Genomic DNA, 23,358 nt, shown 5'->3' on the forward strand with positions numbered 1-23,358 from the left:
ACAAACGTCGCGATCTCCACCGATTTTGACAATGACAAAACCACGTTTTGTTGATTGATGACATCGCTGATGATAATATTTTCATCGGGTATTTCCAATAGTTCCCGGGGGTAGGTACATTCATTTTGTAAATTACAAGATATTACGGGGATAATATCCTCATTGATCTTTACTCTCTGTATTGATAAATTTTCAATTTGTAAGTGAAAAGCCAATATTTGATTTTGATAGCTTGCATCTCATTTTAGATACTAAAGTTTGTAACCATGAACCCCTCAAGCATAATGGACGAGTCTTCGACACACCACACCTCTCGTGTTTTGTCGAATGTAAGTACGTGGTAGATGACAGTGCATGCGCCAAATGGCTTCAACCTGCGCATAATGCATTGAACCACACACGGCCGGAGAGAGTTCGTTCCTTTGTCCGAGATCGATCAACATGGCCGCGACAAATGTCGCGTCAATGTTCCAATATTGGAAAGATTTCAACTTATCGCAGCTTCAGGTAATTACTGGTTATTCTCATTGTATAGTACATAATTATACAGCATTGCGGTCAGTTTAGACTAGTTTATACGTCTTTTGCGAAGTTTATAAGCTTTGATTTCGCGCGTGGAAAATCGACAAATTTATCAGAAATTGATCCGAATCGCTATCTGTTCAATATGCTTGCGCCACACTCAACGGATGCATGCAGCGGCTGGCCTAGATAGGCGAGCAGCGCGCGCGGTGCTGTGTGTACGAAGTGTGTTTTGGTGTTCTCGTGGAATGTCGCTGAATGAATGGGTCTGTTGTTTGCCTTCTCTTGATAGTGTGAGTTCACAACAATGTTTTGGCGACGTTGTGTTCTTCGAACGCAACCGCGCTGGAAACAGGCTTTAGATGTGCCAAAAAACTCACTGTAAAATGGAACGATCCACTAGTTATTTCTTGTACAGAGAGACGTGCTCAGACTCAGAGCACACAACTTTGAGAGGCTGGTTTCTTGACCATGTTGACTCGCGTTTGTACAAGGCCAAGGTTCCTTCAAGTGTTACTAGCTACTAGTATTCTACTGATTTGTTTAGTAGAATTTGTGAACATGTTTAAATCTTTGTTTTGTTGTCTAAGTAGTTTACTACCTCAGGGGGTTTGCTAATGGCCAATGCTATTGATATATGGTGCTGTATTATTTTCACTCAAGGCAAGTTTCTATAAGTAATGCAGTATGTTCTGTGTGTTGATTTGACGCAACCCAGTGAAATAATGGGCAATAATGATATACAAGCTACACTGTAGAATCTCTATCTATTCCGCCATTGGCATATATGCAAAGCTGCCAATTTAGTACTGATTTTCAGTAATTTTTACTGAAATGGGAGAAGAATACTGAAGGTTACCCAAGCAAATTACTGATTTTAGAAATCATTGACTGTGATATATTCTATTACACTTTTAAGGATTACTGATTTTTCACTGAAAAATGGGTGCAAATTACTGATTTTCAGCCATCAAAGTACTGAAAGGCATTTACAAAAGTTGGCAACTCTGCATACGATGTACACACTGTTAGGTTAATAGTCATGTTTTCAATACAAATAGCTATGTTAGATCGTCATGGCCCACATAGGTTTTTGTGTCAAATAGTGTCCAGTGCAATGGCAGCATAGCTTGGGTGTCAATGGAACTTTGCTTGTCTAGTATTTTAAGGTACCTTGTTACTATATATCAAATGGGTTAGTCAAATACCGGTTAGTGATTGGCGAAACACAGTCACGTGATGGAGGCACATTGGTTATGTTCGCCCATGGGCAGAACATTTTTGTAATGTTCTCCCATGGGGAAAAAATCATGTAACAAATAACAAACGATACCAAACGATTGAACGATCATATTTTTCACGCAATGGATAGGGTAAATTTGCCTATTTCATACAATGTAAAAGAGCAGATTTGACTAACCCATATAATGTAACAGATGATGACTTTTGTTGTCGGGAACATATACCAAGCGTTCCACCCTCAGGTTTTGAAATGCTATTTCGGGAGGCTATACGTCCCTTGACTTCGTCTCGGGACTTATAACCTCCCTCAATAGCATTTCAAACCCTTCGGGTGGAACATTTGATATGTTCCCTCCCCCGCCAGTCATCATATAATACAGTAGGCCAGGCACTGTTTTGTGATGTCACCTTGATGGGGTCGAATTTGTTTTATAAGGTACAATATTTCAATAAACTCTAAGACAACCAGAGCAGTGCAATTGCATAAATGGCACTTACCAAAAGCCCCCCCCCCCCAAAAAAAAAAGCTAAACAAACAAACAAAAATATACATTTTAGACTGATCACAGCAAAGAAACCTACATTTGTAAATAATTCAAATTGGCCTATATGGTAGGGTTTCACTAAGCTCAATATCTGCTACAATTGTGAAAAACTGAAATGAAAATTATCAAATGATGTTTATCTGTACCTGTGAGTACCAATATGCCCTGCCTTATGGTCAGTGCACCATTGTTTAACTAAGAATATTCAGAATTAATAGAGTGATGTACATGTCGGCCCTCATTCTTTTTGATTCATGCTATTGATCTATGTGATCCATTGTACTATGTTTGATACTGTTGTGGTAATACACAGTACTAACAGCAAGTCGTGTTGTGGTTGTTAAAGTTTTGAAGTCTTGAGGACCCACTGATCAGTTTGCAGCTTGCATGATAACAAATTAAACTTATATGATGAGGAATTGTTTATTTCTACCTCCCTTATCTGTCACAAGTACAACACCATTGATGCCAGGCTTCTACTTTGTTTTTCCCGTAAAAGCAAGTTGAATTATAGATTGAAAGAGCATGAATGATCCTTGAGGCTAGTTACACATCACATAATCGATATGCAACTTGCAATCCTGTGCTATGGGATAGATGTACAAAATGTACATTTTGTTTTGTTTTGTTTTGTTTTGTTTTGTTTTGTTTTGTTTGTTTGTTTGTTTGTCTGTTTGTTTGTTTGTTTGTTGTTGTTGTTGTTTTTTTTTTTTTGGGGGGGGGGGGGGTAATTTAATGGAGCATTGTTCTTTTGGTATTGAGAGCATTAGCCAATGGTAGGAATTACTAATTTATAATTTGAGCATACAGTATGCTGAAGCCAGTGCAGATCATAGTAGTTAGCACAGGATCATCAGTGGTCAGTCCGCAGAGAATGATTCCCTGCTTTAGGTTTCAATGTATTAAAGTCATAATTTTTCATTTGCAGATAAAACAAAAATCCAGCATTAGTGCTTCAAAATAGTTCTAAAATGTGAGTTAGGGATAGAAACAACCATGTAAAAATTTGAACTATAATATTAATCGATGTTAGATATTGTTAAATATAAACAAAATATGAACAGTAGTTTAATATAATAAAAATGTTTCCAGACTAAACTGTCTACAGTTACGGTTTATTGAGAAAAATGGTGATATCTCCTTATATTTTAGGCTTTATTGCGAAAATGTTGTATGATAGGATGTTTTGTGATACCACTGACCTACACATGCATTAATTGGGATATCTTTAACATTTTTTAAATCACTACTCCTAAAGGTAAACAGGACCTTTAAAGTGCAATTCCATGTGGCATTAAAGTTTCCTATGATCTGTGGATCAAAAGAACATGAAAAATGGCGGGTGTTTTATCCAACTCGAGCCTAAAATAAAGTCATGAATGGATTGTTGTAAGGTTTTATGTTTTCACAATGTAGCGATATCAGTAGCAAACAATAAATATTGGATGAGATGATGTCGGGGCTTCATAAGACTCTTTTGTCCCACATACAATGTATTATCTTTGCAAAAAGATCTCTACATGATTTCCTGTCTGAACATGAAATCAAGAAGAAAGACTTGTGGCTTTTGCATCAAATATTTGTTGTGTTCCAACAATCCAGCAGTGCCGCCTTCCATATTGTGGGAAAGGAGTTTGAAAATTGCTTGTAAATCATCAACTAAAACTGATTTTTTTGTGACATTTGAAAATTTGATATTTCTGTAACTTTCTCAGAGTAGAATCTCAAAAACAGAGATCAAATGTTTTTGCATCAAATAGTTTTCAACCACTAGAAGTGTAGCTCTAGAAGTCATACACTACATGATAATACTAGATAATGCAATACCACTTGGTCTAACTAGAATTTATAATATTTCTCACTGATAGTATTGTGCATGCTCACTATTGATTTTGATGGGACATTGGAATATCAAAATACAGTTTGTAAAAATATAACTGTTGACCTGTCATACTATACATAAAAAACATTGTTTGAAAAAAAATATTTTGAGCTGTGACAACGTGCAGATAATTTGCTACCAAAGATCCAGCAGTTTACAATTGAAGCCTTTGACAGGTCTTTAATATTCAGCACTGAATGAAGATACTTTCATGAACAATTATGATTATATCACTTTTTTTTTTTTTGCAGGGCTTTTACCACACTGATTAGATTGTTGGAACATCCGTTTAAATCAGCAAAAATGCATAATAAACAATTTTCCTTGAAGAAAAAAAAATGATCGTGAGGGTATTTCTTTGCTTGACCTGTTTTGCCTTTTATAGCAGGTGACGCAGTCATTTTGTCTGATCTAATGGCAGATGAGATGATCATTTTAAGTCTCTTTGCTCTCGATGTCGTCTTGAGTCATTGTCTGAAAATGTGGCTCATGAATGTTTGCTCCGGCAATGAAAATTCAGGTTTAGTCCTCCATGTCAAAGTGTTTGTCTGGAATAGTTTCATGTTGATATCACAGAGCATTTATAAGCAGTGATTGGTTTCCATCAGTGATGATCACTGAAGGGAACAGCTCCGCGACTGATGATATCTGGTTCTTGTATGTGTGCCCTGATTGATATCTCGGCGTGACATCAACGCATTCTTTTTTTTTTTACAGCCTGGGTATTACGTGCAGTCATCAGATATTGCACATCATAACATGCATTAGACGTGGAATGACTCTCATGAATGTGAGATCCTAATCTTTAAACAGGGAGATATTGAATGTGTACTTCTTGAGTGGAAATAGACATGCTTGCATGCCTTCTTTGTTTGTGGATGATTGATTTGATTGTTAGATGTGATGTTCCCAAATGTTAACATGTTGTACTTGTGCATTTGTAGCTCCTGATGTTGTTAACAGTGCAATTTGTATAGATCATGATATACAAAATGAATATTGTGAGAAGTATATCTCAGACACGACAAGTACTGTACTGAACACTATAGTGAGGCCAAATAGTTCCTGACCACATTACTGTAAGTATACAGTCTCCACCCTTCATTGTAAACCTTCGAAGTCAAAATCAATTTCACATGATACTCAAAGCCGCAGTTGCACATTGTATGATGTTTCTGTCAGCACTCTACAGGGAGAGAAACTGTATCATGTTTGGGAGAAATGTGCAATGTCACATTGCACTGTTGTATTCTCATGATAGAGATGTCCATACTAAACATGCACCCACATGCCCATATTGATTCCCATTTACTATTCTGGATCATGGGAACCAGCAGAAACTCTCCAAGAAAAAGTCCAAAGTTCTGCTAACAAGCATGTACCCTGAAACTATTGGTATGCTGATCAGAAAAGTAAAATGCATTTTTTAAAGCAAATAGTGTGGAGTGCATTCAATTTGTTAGCAAAATTGTATTCACTTCATTCATGTCTGACACTCATGCTAAGGTTATAATGTTTGTGAAATCATTTTACAGTTCTTATTAGTATAGAATATTGAATTACATGTATGAGCAAAGCTTTCTTTCTAAAAATTTGCTTACAATATGAAACTGAAATGCTGCATTATAACATGCTGTATGAATTATTAGTTCTCAGTATTAATATGATTTCCCTTTCCCCCCATTATGTTAAAAATACAAGCCCCATCTAATCTCCAAGTTGACATAAAACTATTAAATTATGGAGCTAAACTAGTTTTTTTTTTTGTCATTGAAAAACATGCATTATTAAGTACATAAATGTACATGTCATGTTTGTAGAAAAAGGAATATTCTCTCTCACAAATGATCATCAAGCATTCTTCAAAGTGTAACCGTACCCTTTTTTTTTAATACTTCGTTCTCTGTGTGATTGTGATCAAATGAATAGGTACATTGTAGGCCTACAATGTGATGCCTCACAAGGCATCGTCACTCTCAAGTTATGGGTGCACAGAGATTTGTCAACAAAGTACGAACATGATGGGTTGAATGGTGGCCGTCACACATTCTTTTGCTGGGTGGCTTGTTCCTGAATGTCTATTTAAATCAAAGATCCTTGGGTCACACACACTGTACTGTCCAACTACGAGCATAGAGTATTGCTGAACACGTGTTCGTTCATTAAAAAAAAGAGAATCTGATATTACGACTGTATATATGTAGCAATTTGTGAAAAAATATGGATTATATGTCTCAAACAACAACAACATCACATGTTTAAAGGAAAAATCTAGCATGAGGTCACTCAGGTTGCCATTTCTAATTTTCTCTGCAGTGCTGGATTAGTTAAGTATTTGTAATTTAGTGGGTAAATATGACAGATGTTGAGATAACTCATGTTGGCCCCATGTGCTGGATCAGTGAATGTATTGATGTTTGATCAGGGTACTTTGCTCTGTTCTAGATCAGTTGCATTGATTACTCCTTTTTTTTTTTTTAAACCAAAAGTGGAGGGGGGGGGGATTGCAACATATACTGTACTTTCCCTTTTTTTTTAATGACAAAAATCAGCACAAATTTTTAACTGTTGTACACAGCCATTTTTATGTTCATTTTTCACGCTTCATCTCATTCTGTCAAAGAAGCTATTAATGGTATTAAATGTATTTGAGGAGGTAAAGTGATTTCAAATATCATGAAGGAACCAAGCAATAGGAGTTACTGCCGGCAGTCTCCTTTACTCTAGCTGTACAGGAAAAAATGACGACTAATTGCCCGCAAATGGCTCTTACACCATGTATTGTTCATGCATGAATAAACCATCTAAAGATTGAGCGAGTGCAAAATCATAAAGAGATCTTGACCGATAGTTCTCTTTCAAATGTCTGCCGTGTGTGGCGATGCGATTTGATGGTGAGATGGACGAGAGAAGGATCTGCCTTGTGTTCGGAATGACCCTTTGCGAGCATCGGGCAGTGCCGGCCTATTATCATTTTCACAGCACCAATGCAGCGTGAAGATTGACCCGATGCCGATCAACTGGAAACCGCTCTGGCTGGATCATTACATTGAGCCGCTTGCAAGATGAATTATTAAACCTTCTGTGGGTGTGGCTGTGATGAAGGGGGGGGGGGGGTGAGTGGGAACCGAGCAAAGCAGAAAAGAGGGGGAAAAAAGATATTGTGTGTTTGCTGCTGAATGCACAAATCTGAAGAGTGTAATTGGTTATCCGGTATTAGGCAAAAATCTTTCTTCCCACAACCTTGTAGATGTCTCTAGTAGAAATAGATGCTTCATTGCTTTTGAATACTCACAAACTAACTGCCTCATTTAGTTTAAGGTCCAACATTTAAACATAAAATTGCTCTGCCTTGTTACATATGTATAGCCAATGATATATGGTGTACCGATTGTAAGATCTTTAAGATAGCAAAGAGGAAAAGTTTAAAGCTTGTCATACTGCCTGTACCATGCCTTTTGGTAACAGTATGTACAGTACATGTACTCATCCAAGCCAAAATTTCAGACCAGAAATCATTTTTATAAAATGTATTAAACATTTCAGTCATGGTACCCTTATAATGGCATCATGTGAGAAATCCTGTTCTATGATATGGCATGAATGAGGAGAGGACTTATTAATTGTATAGCACCACACACACTATTTCTACCACTCCTAGAATTGCATTATACTTTCAAAAACTTAGAACTGTTTATAATGTTGCCAAAAAAAGAGGGCGAGGTATTAAAGAACCATCATATCATCCAACTGTCCCCCAGCATGTTGTACATATCCTTCTAGACTTTTCGCCCAGATTGATATGATTGCATGAGAAACAAATCCGTCAGATTGAATCGGTACAGAGGTCAAATATGACGGAGCAGTGGACAGATAATGTCATTTTTTTTTGGGGGGGGGGGGTGGAGAGGTCAGAAGTTCCTTAACCTCATCTTGGAACTTCAGTGAACTCTCACAAGCATGTTGATACCTCCAGTAAGGATCTTTCTGTATGTTCTCCCCTCTGCCACTCATCATCTAGAAGACATCCTACATGAATGGACTCTTCAAGACTTCAGCATTGGTCACATGAAGAAGGAAAATATTCAATGAAGGTTTTTCTTTTTTACAATATTTTGTTGTTAAAAGTGAAGGAACAGGTACGTCATCATGATGAGATGAGGAAGATGTACACATGCCCAGAAAATGTGAAGTTGGTATCATATCAGGTAAAATACCCGGTAGTGAACAGATGCCCAGCTGGGTGAAAGAACCAAGACAACCAAGTTGCAAGTTTGTATGTTGCACCTTTACATGCACCTGTATACAATGTTGACTAACTCTTTGACATGTAAATGGCTATGACTCCCCTTACTACCTCAACTATCCTCCCCCCCCCCCCCCCCCCCCCCCAAGCCCCAGCATTTGTTTCACTGCCAGCATTCCACTCACGACTCTCTTTCGGGGATTATTTCTCCTATCATTACAAAAGTGTTGACAAAATGTCATCAAACCCACATGCATGAATCTAGTCTGACAGGTAATTAACTTGTTATATCGGCGGTAATTTCTGGGCAAGTTGTGGGCTAATGGTCAATTTTACATTTGTGAAATTTTCCCATGAGTTAATTAGTATTCCTTGACATATGTTATGACAACGTGAGACATTGGTATGCTTAAATGGTAATGAGGGCATAGTTTTATTAAGTTTGTACAATGTAGTTTGCTATTTAATGTGAGCAGGACAGTGCCTCTCACACTTGAGAGTGCAATCAATTATAAGTGTATTTTCTTTTGAATATGAAAACCATCAAATGCAGCCTGTGTATGGCTCTTTACGATGCTGCAGCAGCATTGGAAGATATTGTCATTGGGTAGAGGGTACTTTTTTTGTGTGGAAAGTATGATATGTTACGTGTTGTATCTGCTGACATGAAAACATATACTGTGAAGCATTTCTTTGAAAGTAGAAAAGCAGTGTGCTGATACAGACTCATGTACACAGTGTACATCTCTACTTCATCATTTTTGGTGTTATACCGGGTCATGTGGTACCATATTGCTGCAATATACGATTGTAGTTGACAAGTTGTAGGCTAAATGTGGTGAATGTGTTGGTTTATGATATACACCTCACCTCAAAATGGGCCAGGAGAGTTGGTTATAGCTTGCAGAACCACCACATGGTATTGGAGTTGGAACAGTTGACCATTGGACGGATACTACATGTATCAGGAGATGTAGCGTTGCACGCTGTGTGCATCAATGTTTACCTGCTTAAAGGCATAATTCACCATTTGCAGAAGAAACAAAAACCCAGCATTAGTGCTTTTCAATAAAATAGTTCTAAAATGTGAGTTAGGGATAGAAACAACCACTGTAAAAATTTGAAATTGTATCAATGTTAAGTGAATTACTAAATACACAAAATGTGAACAATAATATAATAACAATGTTTCCAGACTAAACCGTCTACAATTATGGTTTATTGAGAAAAATACCAATATCTCAGGACATTTTAGACTTTATTGCAAAAATTTTATATGGTAGGATGTTTTGTCATACAACAGACCTACACATCTATGCATCAAATGTGATATCTTGAAAAATTTTTAAATCACGGCTCCCAAAGGTAAACAGGACCTTTAATTTCTTTATATAGCTTTTAATAGTAAGGATGCAGATTATATATTCTGTGTGTCATAGTAGAGAAGGGTTCAAGGAGATGGGTAAATAAGGCAGAGAGAAAGACAGACAGACAGACAGACAGACAGACAGACAGACAGACAGACAGACAGACAGACAGACAGACAGACAGACAGACAGACAGACAGACAGACAGACAGACAGACAGACAGTCAGTCAGTCAGACAGACAGACAGACAGAGAAAGAGAGAGATCATGAAAAGAAGGACAGGAACCCCGGTATTTCTGTGACCAGCAGTAACATTAAACTCTGAAATCAGTTGCCTATTTATAGCAATCAATTGCAATGCTCGGATAATCCATCCAGATTGGTCAAGTTGGAACAACGATTCTGATGGCTGTTGGGCAGCAATCGATCGCCAAGCTGTGCACGTGTATTGACCCAGATTCTTTAAAGAAAAATAAGACAGTTAAGCAAAGACACAACACTACAGTCAGTATGACTGATAGAAATAAAGACTATAAACAAGAAAATAAGGAAAGCAAGAAGAGATGGCTATGGAGGTGCATGTGTGATAGCCTTTCAGACTTGTGCAATATTTCATGCCCTTATCGTATCCGTAGTGAGTGATGGAGACCGTTCGGGGGTTCGACCTCGACTTCTCGGACTTGGCATGACGTGCTGCGCAGAGGAAAATTCCAATTTTCGCTCTACAAGCAGGATGCTTCCTAAGTGTTTTGTCAATTTGCCTTCAGGGTCCCAGAGCATCTAGGAATCGTGTGGCTTGCGCAGTGGCGTTGTCTGCCTGCCCTAGCCTGCAGAGATCTTCCGTTTCGCTTTACACGATGTGGTACACCATAGATATGAAATACTCCATCTCACCACATTTGAAAAGTTTTTTTTTTTTCATTTTTTTAAACTGTTTTTACATTTCTTGTTTATACCCTTGATAGTAAATTGTTGACAGACAGGCCTGCTGTACTGGAAATGATTCACTATTTCCCAGTTTCATTGGTGTTTCAGTTCTTGTGTCATTTATGCCCATGGATGTATTTCTTATCATTTATGCAATATTTGACTGTTTGGTATCAGTCAGAAAAATATTAGCTGTGCCAGACAGATGATTTGTTGAGCTCAGGAATTTGTAAACCTTAATTCCCCAGAAAAGAAGAAGAAAAAAAAGATGAACTGTGGTGGTGTAAAAAGGCTTTGTTTATTCAATTCAGAAATATATCACATGTACCTGCCTTCCCATCCTCATTAATGAGCAACTCCCTAGGCCTAACTTGATAAATTTTCATGCCTCCTTAGTACCTTTGAGGGTGCCAGGGACATTATTGCACTTGCAGTCGCAGTTTGTTGATTGCAAAGTTAGGCAATGCTCAGGCCAGCTTGTTTGTAAAACCAGCCTAATGCACAGTGATCAAATGCAAAGCTCTTGTTTTCCTGGTTTTTGAGGTAGCATTTTGTAAGCGCTCCCATGGTTTGTGTGAGAATACATACCCGGTCCTAATCCAAAGGTAACAGTTGATTTTTTTATAGCGTTTCTTCAACTTAGTTATGCAATGTAGGTCAAACTGGATTGCTGTTGTAATTACTATAGAAATGACTGAGTAACACAGTTATGAAGGAACTTGACTCCTTGTGTACATAAAATCACAACAGACAAATATTTGCCAAATCTATGCGTATGATTTCAAATGCCCTGGAGAACAAGATTGTGAAATTGCAAGGATTGCTTTATAGCTCTTAATTGTTCATCATTATTCATCTAGCAGCTGATACGTAGTGCAGGGGCTGACTTCATTTACAGGATTACAGTACGGCACGGCCTGTTTTTTGGCACCATTAAAAATCGGACGTGTGAGTGGGCACGGCCTTCCAAACTTCCGTGCCGGTGAGAGAGGGGGGCGGGGAGACACAGGCGAATTCCATGGTATGATTTGTCTTATTGGTAAAAGCTTTCGATACTATTGAATTACTTGTTTTGTCAGGCGACCGTGCAGCGCTTGTGGCGCTGCTGCATTGAAAAGCGGGAATTCCTTTCCCCGAGCTCTCTAATCACGGCCAGAGAAATCAATGCTGTAAATATTGTTGCTGTTAAAAAAAGAGGAAGGGGAGAGAGAGAGAGGAATATAAAAAAGGCAGAAGGTGGCAATAAGGAGGGAGAGATTGATATGCCGAGAGAAAGAGAGGGAGAGAGATGGAGTGAAAAATGTTGTGAGAAGAAAAGATATTGACACAGAGTGAAGGGGTAAAAGTTGTTTTGGCCGTGTGCTTGTTCAGCTTTGGAAAATGTAGAGTACGAGAGAATTTCATTCGTCCCTCGCCGTCTGATTTCTCTCGTGATTGAACCCCGCTGCAGGGAGTTTCAATCTATTTGGTTTAATTGTCTATATTTTGCCCTTCTCAGAAAGCATTGATATTCTTCATTACATGCTTCACAGCATCAAATATGGAGAGAGCATTTTGCCAGCAGTATGAAAGTAAATTTTGTTGGGGGAAAATCTGCAAATGATGAGATGAGTCCATTTTTTGAAGTTAATAGTCACAAATGTCACACCCCCCCCCCCCCCCCCCCCCAAAGCGTGATAATGGTGATACCGGTAATTGTGAGTATTCTGTAAAGGTAGATATTAGTTGAATATTTGATGTCCTTAAATCATACTTGTCTTTGTTGGTTGGTTAGGTACCAGATATCCCTGATGTGCACATAAGAATAGTATCGGCACAGACATCCTAAGTAACCAGACTGATCAAGTATCAATTTGAAGTTTCTCCTTGTAAGAATGTACATTTGTACATGGAGGTTGTTTTGTCAGTGAAAGGTACAATGTATACAAATGACAATTGTCTCTCTATCTGAAAATGAACTCTAAAAGTGAGTTTTAACGTGATTATATACATTTAAAACTGAACACAATGTTGCTTTAAATCACTCTTTGTAACCACATGCAGTGGCCAAAGTGTACAATTGTATGCCTCCTGTGTACAACACAGGCAGCGCAGCGTATGCTGTCTATCTGTGATCAATGTCAGTGCATTGTGTCAGCGAATGATGAAATATTACTAATCCACGAAATTACAACTCTCATCCGTCGTCTGTAACCCAAGAACTCCCCAAAGTATTGAACCTGGGTTATGTTATATCCACTGCCTGCTTTGTGAGGTTTTTAATGGCTGTAATGGCAATGAATATGAAGAGGGTAGGGGGAAAAAAACCCCAACTAGTCATGATAATAATCAGTTTCCTGAATTTCCTGTCGTCAAATAACAAGAAAATTACCAGTAATACTGACAGGAAATGGAGAGAATTGAATAGATACCGGAAGACTCAAGAATTTGAGCACAGTTTATCTGAAGTATCTCGCCCCGACGTGCAGGGGTGATTGTAAACAATCCATTTGTCGATTGCTAACAATAGAGATCCCGGCATTTAATTTGTAGGTGCAATCCTGCAGTGCTTAAGTGTAACTTTGTCATTTGTGTTTATTTTGTTGTTTTTTCCCTCTTTCTTCTCCTTTTTTTTCTTATATTAAGACCTATAAGAGAGAAATTGGAAGTGATTTAATGAGAATGACTTCAACTGGTGTGACCTTTGTAATGGGCCTGTTGTTGACGCGCACTCTTCTACGCATGGCGTGCTCCCAATAGAACTGATGGATACATAAATTTCTGGGATTGTGGCGCAGGTTTCATGCTTGGGAAGTCATGGCTATCTTCCGTAATCAATCGTGCAAGCTGTGTTGTTGTACCGCGGGCCGGAGGTTTTCCTCTTCCATTAGAGGGATATTGTGCTCCTGATGATCAATTCTATTGACTCACGAATAGCAGCGTAATGCGAGAGCATCTCCGCCGATTTTTCTGCCGCAAAAGTGGTCTGTTAATGCTCTGGCCCGAGACATGTCTATCGGATACACATCGTCACGAGGATCTTTGGATTAAAGCCAGATGAAAAATATGTGATAATGAACTATTTCTAGGGTATTTTGAGGAAAAAAATTGCAATTATGAATTGTTCTGAATGATTGATCATGCATTGATGAAGAAGTATACATGTTCTTCAATCATTTGTATGTGTCAAAGTATAAAAAATAGAAAACAACATGATTGTATCATGTTCAGTGGTCTGAAGACAAGCCAAACAGACACGGGTGTGTCACATAATGGCATGTACACAGAAAACAAATTTTGTTTTAATACCAAAAAGTGACACAAAAAATTAGCTCTGAAGTTGACCCTACAGCAATTATCTCAATGAATGCATTATTTTTTTCTCTCTCTCTCAAGATGTGACATCACCATTGTTCATTGTAGAAAATAACAGAAATCTTCATTTCTGGGGATACAACATTGTTCACTCAAACTTGAGCATTAAGAGGCAGACCTGTGCATTCTACAACTGGCCACCATTTTATTGTTATATCTAGGCTTTAGGATACAGGAATTTTCTTTTTTTTTTTCTCTCTCTCTTTTTCAGTATAAATTGCCTGTTATATGCACTGGCCCTGGAGTAACTTGGAGTGTTGGAAATATGATCCTTACTTTCATGCATGTGCTGTATGTCGTGTATTTACACAGACACTATCCGGATAGGCCTCATACTTGTAGGTACAGTACTTCTGTATTATTACATTGTATATGCAGTAGAATACAAATTACAAAGCAATGTAAAGCCAACCTTACATTCACTGTACCGGTATTGTGTACAGTGATGCAGACACAGGAAAGAGTTATCTATCCCAAAGAGCTTCGCCTAATACCGTTCGATGGTGTTTCGGAAAACAAGGTACAGGTGTACAAGCAGCACTGTACAGGATGTGTGCATGCATGTGTACGGACATGTTGTGTGTTCATGCCAAGGCAAATATTAACAATGATTATAAAGTACAGTTTGACTCTTTCTACATTGTGTGCTGGATTTGTTACCAGTACGAATGGATTTGCCCACAATGACTAAATGGCTCATTGAACTCCAAGGTGACATCAAGGAGAATTTTCCAATTTGTATTCTACAAAATGGAAGGATGTATTTTTCTGAAATTGTTCATGAGAATGTCTCTACTGTGCTGAACTTGTTCTTTGTGTAATGTATTTCACTCTTTTTTTTTCTTTTTTTTTTTCAAAGGGAACATGAAGTTCCTGGATGAGATTGAACAGGAAATGAATCCAACTAAGTAACAGCTGCAAACCTGGAAGAAGAACATGTCTTACAAGTAGCAATATATGAAAGAGAATGCAGTACCTAAGGCTCGTTACTATTACCAGTCTTCTTTGTGTGTGGAGTTTATGCCACTCTCTCTCTCTTTCTGTTTGACTGTCTGTAGGTCTGTCTCTCTGTCTCTCTCCATCTCTTTCCCCCTCTCTCTTCCTTCCTCCGTCTGCATACCCCTTTCAATTGATTCTACCCAATTATCAGCGAACGGCAGGCCCGCTTTGGCATTGATTCCATTGATTGGATAGATCAATGCCCGCCGCCACACCAGCCCCCGGGTCCCTGCGGTGCCCCCGCGCTGCCGGACCAGGGCATTGATTCCCCGGCAGCCGCCACCACAGCTGGTTTATTGAACGCTGCCTGATAGATGGGAACGCTATTGATTGCCTCGGCCCAGGGAAAACACGGCCGGTCTTCGGCGCGGGGAATCTAATAATGATCGGGGACGGGATGGATATTATAGATCGCGCGCGTGTACTCCCCTGGTCGTTTGCATCGGAGGTAGATTGCTAATGGATGGCCGATTGCGTATCTTGTATGGATTAGATCATTAGACTGCACCACTCTGGCATGGAGGGGTGCCACCTCGATCAAATTCATCACCTCATAACGCTCGGTTTTATCTCAATTCTCACAAGGAAGGGCTCAAAAGTCTTTCCTCTGTGAATTCCCGTTCCCAAATAGACTTGCCCTAAAACCTGCGACAAGGTTTTAACCCTATCCTTTCTCTTGTAAAACCCTCCTTCATTCTTCTAGTTTCCCCCCCCCTTGAGTATTAGGAGGACCACATCACTTCAAATTGTGCTCAGAGCAGGGATTAAATTCCATGGACCCTGTTCCTTTACTTTGTTGTTTTTTCGTCAGACAATCTAATTTTGATGATTGATTGATTTTCAGCGTGATTCATCATCCTGTTGTCGATTGAGTTGAGCCAACGCTCTCAGCCCTCTCTCTCTGGATCCCCGTCTTTTCCCCTCTCCCCTTTTTCTTCCCTACTCTCCCCCCCCCCTTTCTCTGTTCCCTTTGTGCACCAAACTTGTCAATTGACACCCAGTTCCTTCCAGTAATACAGTCCCTGTTCCTGCCCAATCAATCTATCGCCTCATGTGCCTGGCCCAGAGAGGTTGGCTGCCTTTTTTTATTGTTTGCAGGTAAGGGCTGAACTTCCAGAAATAACTGAGGGAATTGCTGCTCTGTATTTTTCTTCTTGTCCCCCTTCTACAAAGTGTTCATGCATGCTGTGTACACAATTGTACAATACACTGCATACAAGTGTTGTGATTGCGCTGCTGATTTCTAATGCTCGAGGAAGCCCCCCTCACCCCATGCCCCCCCCCCTTCAAAAAGTTGAGAGGAAAAAGAGAACAGAAAGCTTTCCTACAGTAATTAGAGTAAATACTTTCTATCGCAAACCTTTGACTGCCATTTGAAAGAGGGGTGAGGGCAAGGAAGAGATTGGATGTTTTCACTAGAAAAAGAAGTACAATATATAGGCCTATGTGAACTTTATTAAAAGCAAGAAATATTTGTGGCAGGAAATTTTGCATGTTAGAGCCTATGGCCTTTTTCACGGCATGAAATTTTCGGACTTGTCATTAGCATCCAGTGCATTATAGTCTAGACAAGAACTTTGCTGGCATTTTGATATTTGTTTTTACAGTACTTTAGTTTGTTAGAAAGGAAGTAACTTGCTAGCAGGAAATGGCAGACTTAAGACTACCAAAGTTTAATCTCATCTTTTTCACTTCAGCTGTGTACATTGTACATGTATATTATGTTCATTATAGAAACCGTTAAACTGAAGAACTTGTTCAATGAATGTCAAAACTGCAGTAGTTGTATGAGGTTCTTGTAAAGAGATATGTCTCTCTAAAAATGGGGTAGGGTGGAGTCTTTGACCCAAATACCATTGTGGATAATTCAATATCCAGTTCCAAAGTGCGCTGAAGGCATGCAAAATTACCTCATAATCTCCACATTTGAGCGTGAATGGAAACTGGGGTGCGAATCCTACATGTAGTTTGTAGGAAATTCTTCCCTGAAGCCATTCCTTCAGGGTTGTTTGTTATTTGCAATTGTGCAATTTGTTATCTTCCATCTCTCGGAGGGAGATTAGTTATAATCCAAAGCCCGCCCTCAGTGGTGAGCTTGTGGCGATGTGGAGGTTGGCATGTGCAAACTCTGCTGCCTCCCATTATGTACCCCTTGCACCCAGCGGCAGGAGGACCTGCCATTTTGTAGCACACCTCCATCCCTTTGCTGGCACCCCAAAGTCACGCACATGCCGTAGTCTAGTCATAAATCTATAGCCCCCTCCAGCTTCGATTATAAAAATGAAGATGCTCGCGGGCTCATTCGCCTTGGTTTGGGTGCTGGGGAGAGCGAGAGACGGGTGTAGGTAGATGAAACGGTGCCCCGCAGCTGCCGTCAGCAGCACAGTAGCAATTCAGGGTCTAAACGCCGATAAGAATCGGTAGATTTGCAGCCTACACCAGTGCTCTTCTTGCATTGCCTTATTACGACTCTACGCAACCTCTTGGGAGCGGCCTTCAGAAAAAAAAAAAATCCAATTTGAAGCTCTGAGATAGAAAAATGTCTCATTGGACACGGAATCAATTTTCAGCATATTCTTGTTTACAAGTGCATTTTTTTTTTCTCTCTTCAGAAATGGAAAATGGGTTCTTGTCTGTGGGCATTGTCCAATCTGAAGTATCAAATTGGATCAGGTTATCATATTGTCCATGCTCTGGTTCGCGTATATTGAGCACACTGTTTTCAATTACCCCCAAATACCCATCTTATCAAAAGAGAATATACCCTATAAAGAAAGTTCTTTCATATAAAAGCAATAAAAAAAAATCTTTAAACCTGCCCTCTCACAGATGAAGTTTTCTAAAACCAAGGTTGTGGATAGTGTCTGCTAGCCCTTGTCAATTGTTATGCATTGACCATCTCGAGTTCCTGTGATCTTCACACGTAGTAAACAAGCTTCAAATGTATCTCGTCATAGTCTGCATTTATTCATGTGCAGTTCTTACCACAGTCAAGTTCAATAGGCTCTTAACAACAAATTCAAATCAGATGCAGAGAATGACGGGGATTTCAGACAAATTGACGTACAATGTGAATCAAGAAAGTACTGGAATTAGAATATGTATATTTCAGCATATAAATGGTGCTATTAAAAAGCAGTCTTAACCACATTAAAGGCATATCGGAGGGAGATTGTAATGTCAACACCCCATGGGTCTTGTTGACCTGTACATACCACATCTTCAGTAGATATCCTTGCAGAAAGCAAACAGAATAGATTGTTTGCATCTTTCACATCACTTCATAGTCTGCTGATAACCTCACAACATCAACTTTTATAGAGGAAGGTGTTGCAAAACTAATGCTAAAGTGACTTAACATTGACTTTAATTTTATTTTTGTGTGCAAATCAGTTGGAGAATTGTGAAGTGAAGACATCATCGACTCTTCCTGTTAGGGCCTGTGAAAACATGTGAAACTTTGAGATTCCACAGCTCTTTCTTCTTGAAGCCTGATTTTTATGTTTAACTTTTACTGCAACTGTACTGGTTACTGTAAAACCAGAAATGTTTGTGTGCATTTACATTTCACAAATTTTTCAAGAGCCAAGAATTGTGAAATCAAATTGCACACGAAAGTTCTTGTTCACACTATACCTTAAATGCGAGTGATCATTCATGAAAATTTACTGCGGGGAAAAGGCCGTCAGCTCCAATTCACAATAAATTTCATGTCATGAAAATATCTTACTCTGCAGTAGTTTTGTAAACATACTCTTTACTGAACTGAACTTGAATATTGCATGTATTAATGTGAAATTGCACACACAGCAGCAACACAAGAGTATAGCATAATGATCACATACTTCGGGAGTAAAAATATGTGTATAGAGGCTGGGTGCAATATGATTCTCATGAACTTGAAGTAGGGCAAGATGTTATGACAAGCAGCATGTACCCACATGAGAAGAGGTGTCAAATCTTAACTATGGTATTTAAGAAATCCAATTTCGTTCATTACATTATGTGAAAGTACAGTTGCCAATCAATTTTCTCTGCATCACATGTTGTCCGTCTTTTTAATACGTACTGCTTTAATAGTACACTTGCACTTCACAGATTGGGCGATGCTAATGTCAGATTCGATGCGCACACAGACCTTATGTACAATGTCCTGCGATTGTTTCAATGTCATACACATTGGAAGGGAATTAGCCATAAAAATTAACTGTGTGGTGCACGCTTGTCCGTGTGGGAGCACGGTGGAAGGCGCAGCGGAGGAGTGCACACATTCACGGAATAATGGGTCCAAGAAACGGCGAAAGGCGCGCAATATCGTGCACAGATGGGGCCTTCGAGGCGAGGAAGCCTATTATCAGCTCACTAAGCTGTATCGCTACATTATTGATCAGAGCTGGCCAGCGGAGTGATTCGCCAAATTATTATCCTTCGCTAATTTCTTCCCTCTTTGCTAGCTGTCTTTTTTTCCCTTCTCTCCTTTCTCTCTCTCCCTCTCTCCCTCTATCTCTCAAGTACTAGTACTCAGTCACTATCTCTCTCTCTACCCTGTAATTTACGACTTCTCTAGGGAAACAGTTGGGTGCGTGTGCTGATACTGGGATGGTGCAATTAAAGCGTTTTTTTGAGGGAGGCTAGAGCTGAAGATAAAATATGCCTTGGGGTAGTGAGTGTGTGTCTGTCTGTCTGTGTGTGTATGGGGGGGGGGGGTTGGAAGTCAATGAGGCGGACAAAACCATGGCAGACGAGATTTGATATGGAGAATCTTTCCTCCGACAGCGTCACATAAAAAGACAGCATGAATTGATGAGCAGATTGGCTTTTATTAAAGAGGAACCAAAGTTTCCGTTGAACACCATTAAAGAGGAACTATATTACTCTGAGTGGATATCTGGATTTGATCAAGCTTTCTTGATTGCACAAAATTTTCGTTTGCTAATGCAGATAGTGTACCTGTAATGTGTTTGTGTCAGCTTTTAAAAAGAGATGGCAATACTGGGTAATTTTCCAGTTTAGGTTTTTTTTTGTCTCTGTCTTTCTCTCTCTTTGAGATATAATAATGTGTGCCTTTATACATTGTTGGTGAATCAGTTTAAAAATCTATGTAAAAAAATTGTCCATTCATAATATGCCATCTGGACAGTGGCCTCATCAATATGTACTTAAAAAATGAAGCTTTTTTTTTTTTTTTGAACAGTGCATGTGTTTTGGAGTAAAGATCTGCATGTTACATCGATGTAAATGATAGGCATACAGTGGTTCTTGGAGACTTATTGCAGTAATTAGTTTGCACATTTGTTTCTGTTGGTTTGTTGCATCATTAATATCAACAACAAAAATAACTGGAGAAATTGAAAATATAAGAAGTAAAACTTTAACAAAACATTTAATAACAATGAGGAGAGAATCAACTGTTTTTAGACTTCTTTATTTTGAGAAAGAGCAAGCATATACATGTGCAAGTATATTCTGAAACCCAACCAGTAGATGTCATTAGGGTGCACTATTGTTTGGAATCAAGCAATTAAGAATTCATCCCTGTGCTTGTTGATATGAATTCACAAACGCGCAACAAGATGTGGGAAAAAAAAAAAACAAGAAATGTACACTGTACGTTTCATGCCAGTGAGAGGGTAATGAGGCCAATAAAGTGCTCAAGATGAATTGTAGATGATTCATTGGTATGAAGAACAAAGACAGACTGGCCTTTTCTGGAAGAGAAACATTAAAGGCTAGAGAGAAATGAGGGTCATCTGCAGAAGACCAGACTTGCCTCCGATATTGTTATTGTTGAAGGAGGGGATGCATTATGGTATTGGGTCCGTGAAAAGTGCCGTGCCCACCCCTCATTGTTGCCACGCCCACTAATCATTGGCGTTCCTCAGGCAGGCATAGTCTTTGTCACAGGCCCCTCTGGCCGTGGAAGTTGCGAGAGGAGTGAGCTTTGGGTTGTTGTGTGTGGAGTCAAGCCACCACAAAAGAGGGAAGCCCTGGATGAAAAAGCCTTTGGAGGCCCATCCAAATCTAGCCTGCTCCTTGGAATAGCTGAAGTTTGCTCCCAGTACCAAGATTTGGGAGCATAAATCACTACCAACCAATCATCAAAGTACTGTTCAAAGGAGCTTGTGAATGCTGCATAGTTTCAATGCATTTCACACTGATGACCTACATGTATGGATGAGTCCAGTAATTCTTTAGTCAAAGTGACCCCATGTTACTGAATTATTCAGTTATGGTGGTGCACAGGTCAATCTTTTTTTTTTATTTTATGAATAATAATCACATTCACAGAGCTCAAAAGGCTCTCACACTGGTGCACTGGGCTTTAGCTCGATGTACACTGTAGTCACTATTGTGGCTTACAGTAGATATGAAATGGCATGAGGGCCTTGAAGTAGGCTAAAGAGAAGACAAGGCTTGAATGAAGATGGAGGGGGAAGGAAGATGATGTGACCAGATCAGGGGACCGATGCCCTGCTGGTCTGTAATCAATCAACCCTTTGCTCATGATGCTCGGCTCGGCTTGTCTTGACGTGGCTTGGCTTGGCTTGTTCGAGATGGCTGGGGAAAAACACTGGCAGCTCCCACGTGTAGTCCATCTTCCCCCTCATCAGACCCGCTTCTGAGCGTCTGACCGATGTGACGCTCGGCTGCTTTGGAGAGGAATTTGATACACATCTGCGTGAAACAAGCTGTCACACCGTAGCACTGATTACTGTCTCTGCAATTACGTACTATGGATCTCAATCGTCTCTGAATTTGATGCATTGAAATCTGTCCATAGTCACAACAGCAAGAAATTGACACCGAGCATATTTTATGGTGAATTATGAGATAAAACTACGAAGGGATCATTGTTCTGTTGTGCATTTCTATAGCTTTAAGTCATTAAGAATGAGGCACTGCAGATTGACAGTGTTGCATTATCAACTGCCATTATGGGTGGAGTTGTCTGAAATCATTGCTGTAATTGTCTATATTTCTCTTTAGAATAAAAAAGTGCTCCCATTGTGACGCATTTGTATCCACATCTTTACAAATTACGTTTTCATTGCGGTTGATTTGTCAATTGTAATCATTTGGGACCCTTTCGAAGGCAGAATGATGGCAAGGGTCACGCTTCCTGTTGTTGGTGGGTTTTTTTAAAGCCGTGCATGTGTTGCAGTGTGCAGTAAACAAACAAGACTTTACTTAGTTTGGTGCAATTTTGGCATTTAGTACAGTATATTTGAATATTGGTCATTTACAATATTGTATGACCGCTCCTTTTCTCTCCTGTGCTGTCTTTTGAGTCAACCTTCTGTCATATTTACTACAAGCACAATTGACAAGTTAAGTTTCCGATCACATGTTGCACGATTTGTGTGGCGATTTACGACTCTGATACGTTCAAACCATGTTCCCTATCGTATCTGTTTTCACATTGGAAGTTAGTGCTGCCTAGTGTTGCTGTTCACTTTTTGTTTCACTTCCGTTGTCGAACAACGGCTCGGGTTGGATAGAAAGGCAAACGAAGAGCATACCACAAAGCGAGCATACTGGTATCTATTGTCGTAACAACAATGGAGCATGCACGTGTGGACAAAACATTTCCGACACGCTGTGAGACCCATCTCCGAAAGCCGAACTATGTAGATATGTGCGACACACTGGCCAATCGCATGCGAGATGCCGTGCCGTAGTAACACTGGGCATATTGGCGCGGCGTTCGAAAGAAGATTAAAACGGACGAGTGCGATCCAACAAAGGGTGTTTAAAATTCCATTTTCGACAGGAAAAACTTAGTCTTATGGTATGAAATTTAGTGTAGATGTAGAAAACATCAAAGATTCAATTTCTGCAAAAACCCAAAATCTTCAAAACTAATGGTCGAAATCTTTGTACCCCGCCTAGGAGGGAATTTGCTCTTGCGACTTTTGCTTGAAACCGTTGACGCGGGTCACATATACAACTGTACATCATCCTTTCTTGTGGGGCACACACAGAATGCAATGTTGCATTTTTGCCTATTAATAATGGGATTAATCTTGAATGCCGGGATCAAGTTATTTTATGTCCTGGCCTTCCTAATCTGGCACTGGAGGATATTTAGAAAGCACCTCTGCATGACTCAGGCATCTCTGGGGATGCAAGTGAGGGTAAAGTCATTGTGTCACGCGAGGGGGCTACATGTCATAAGTGAATTCAAATGGATTCTAATCAAGCGTCGAGATGATTTTAATCTTTTGGTACCGGTACATGTACATTCCTTGTGGCAAGTGCACTGCGCATCATAC

At 39.5% G+C, this 23,358-nt stretch overlaps 1 protein-coding gene across 1 annotated transcript in view; it reads left to right on the forward strand.

The window, feature by feature from the left end:
- The first annotated feature begins 389 nt into the window (after positions 1–389).
- The window catches only part of LOC139732843 (homeobox protein cut-like 1), a 50,642-nt gene continuing 27,673 nt past the window's right edge, over positions 390–23,358 (forward strand). The window contains exon 1 of the mRNA XM_071643683.1: positions 390–507. Within this exon, the coding sequence (XP_071499784.1) occupies positions 442–507 (66 nt within the window). The 5' untranslated portion in view covers positions 390–441. The remainder of the gene's footprint in view (positions 508–23,358) is intronic.

Source organism: Diadema antillarum, unplaced genomic scaffold (genome assembly GCF_040938485.1).
Source record: "Diadema antillarum isolate AM-2024a unplaced genomic scaffold, OU_Dant_1.0 seq00000454_RagTag, whole genome shotgun sequence".
Lineage (NCBI taxonomy): Eukaryota > Metazoa > Echinodermata > Echinoidea > Diadematoida > Diadematidae > Diadema > Diadema antillarum.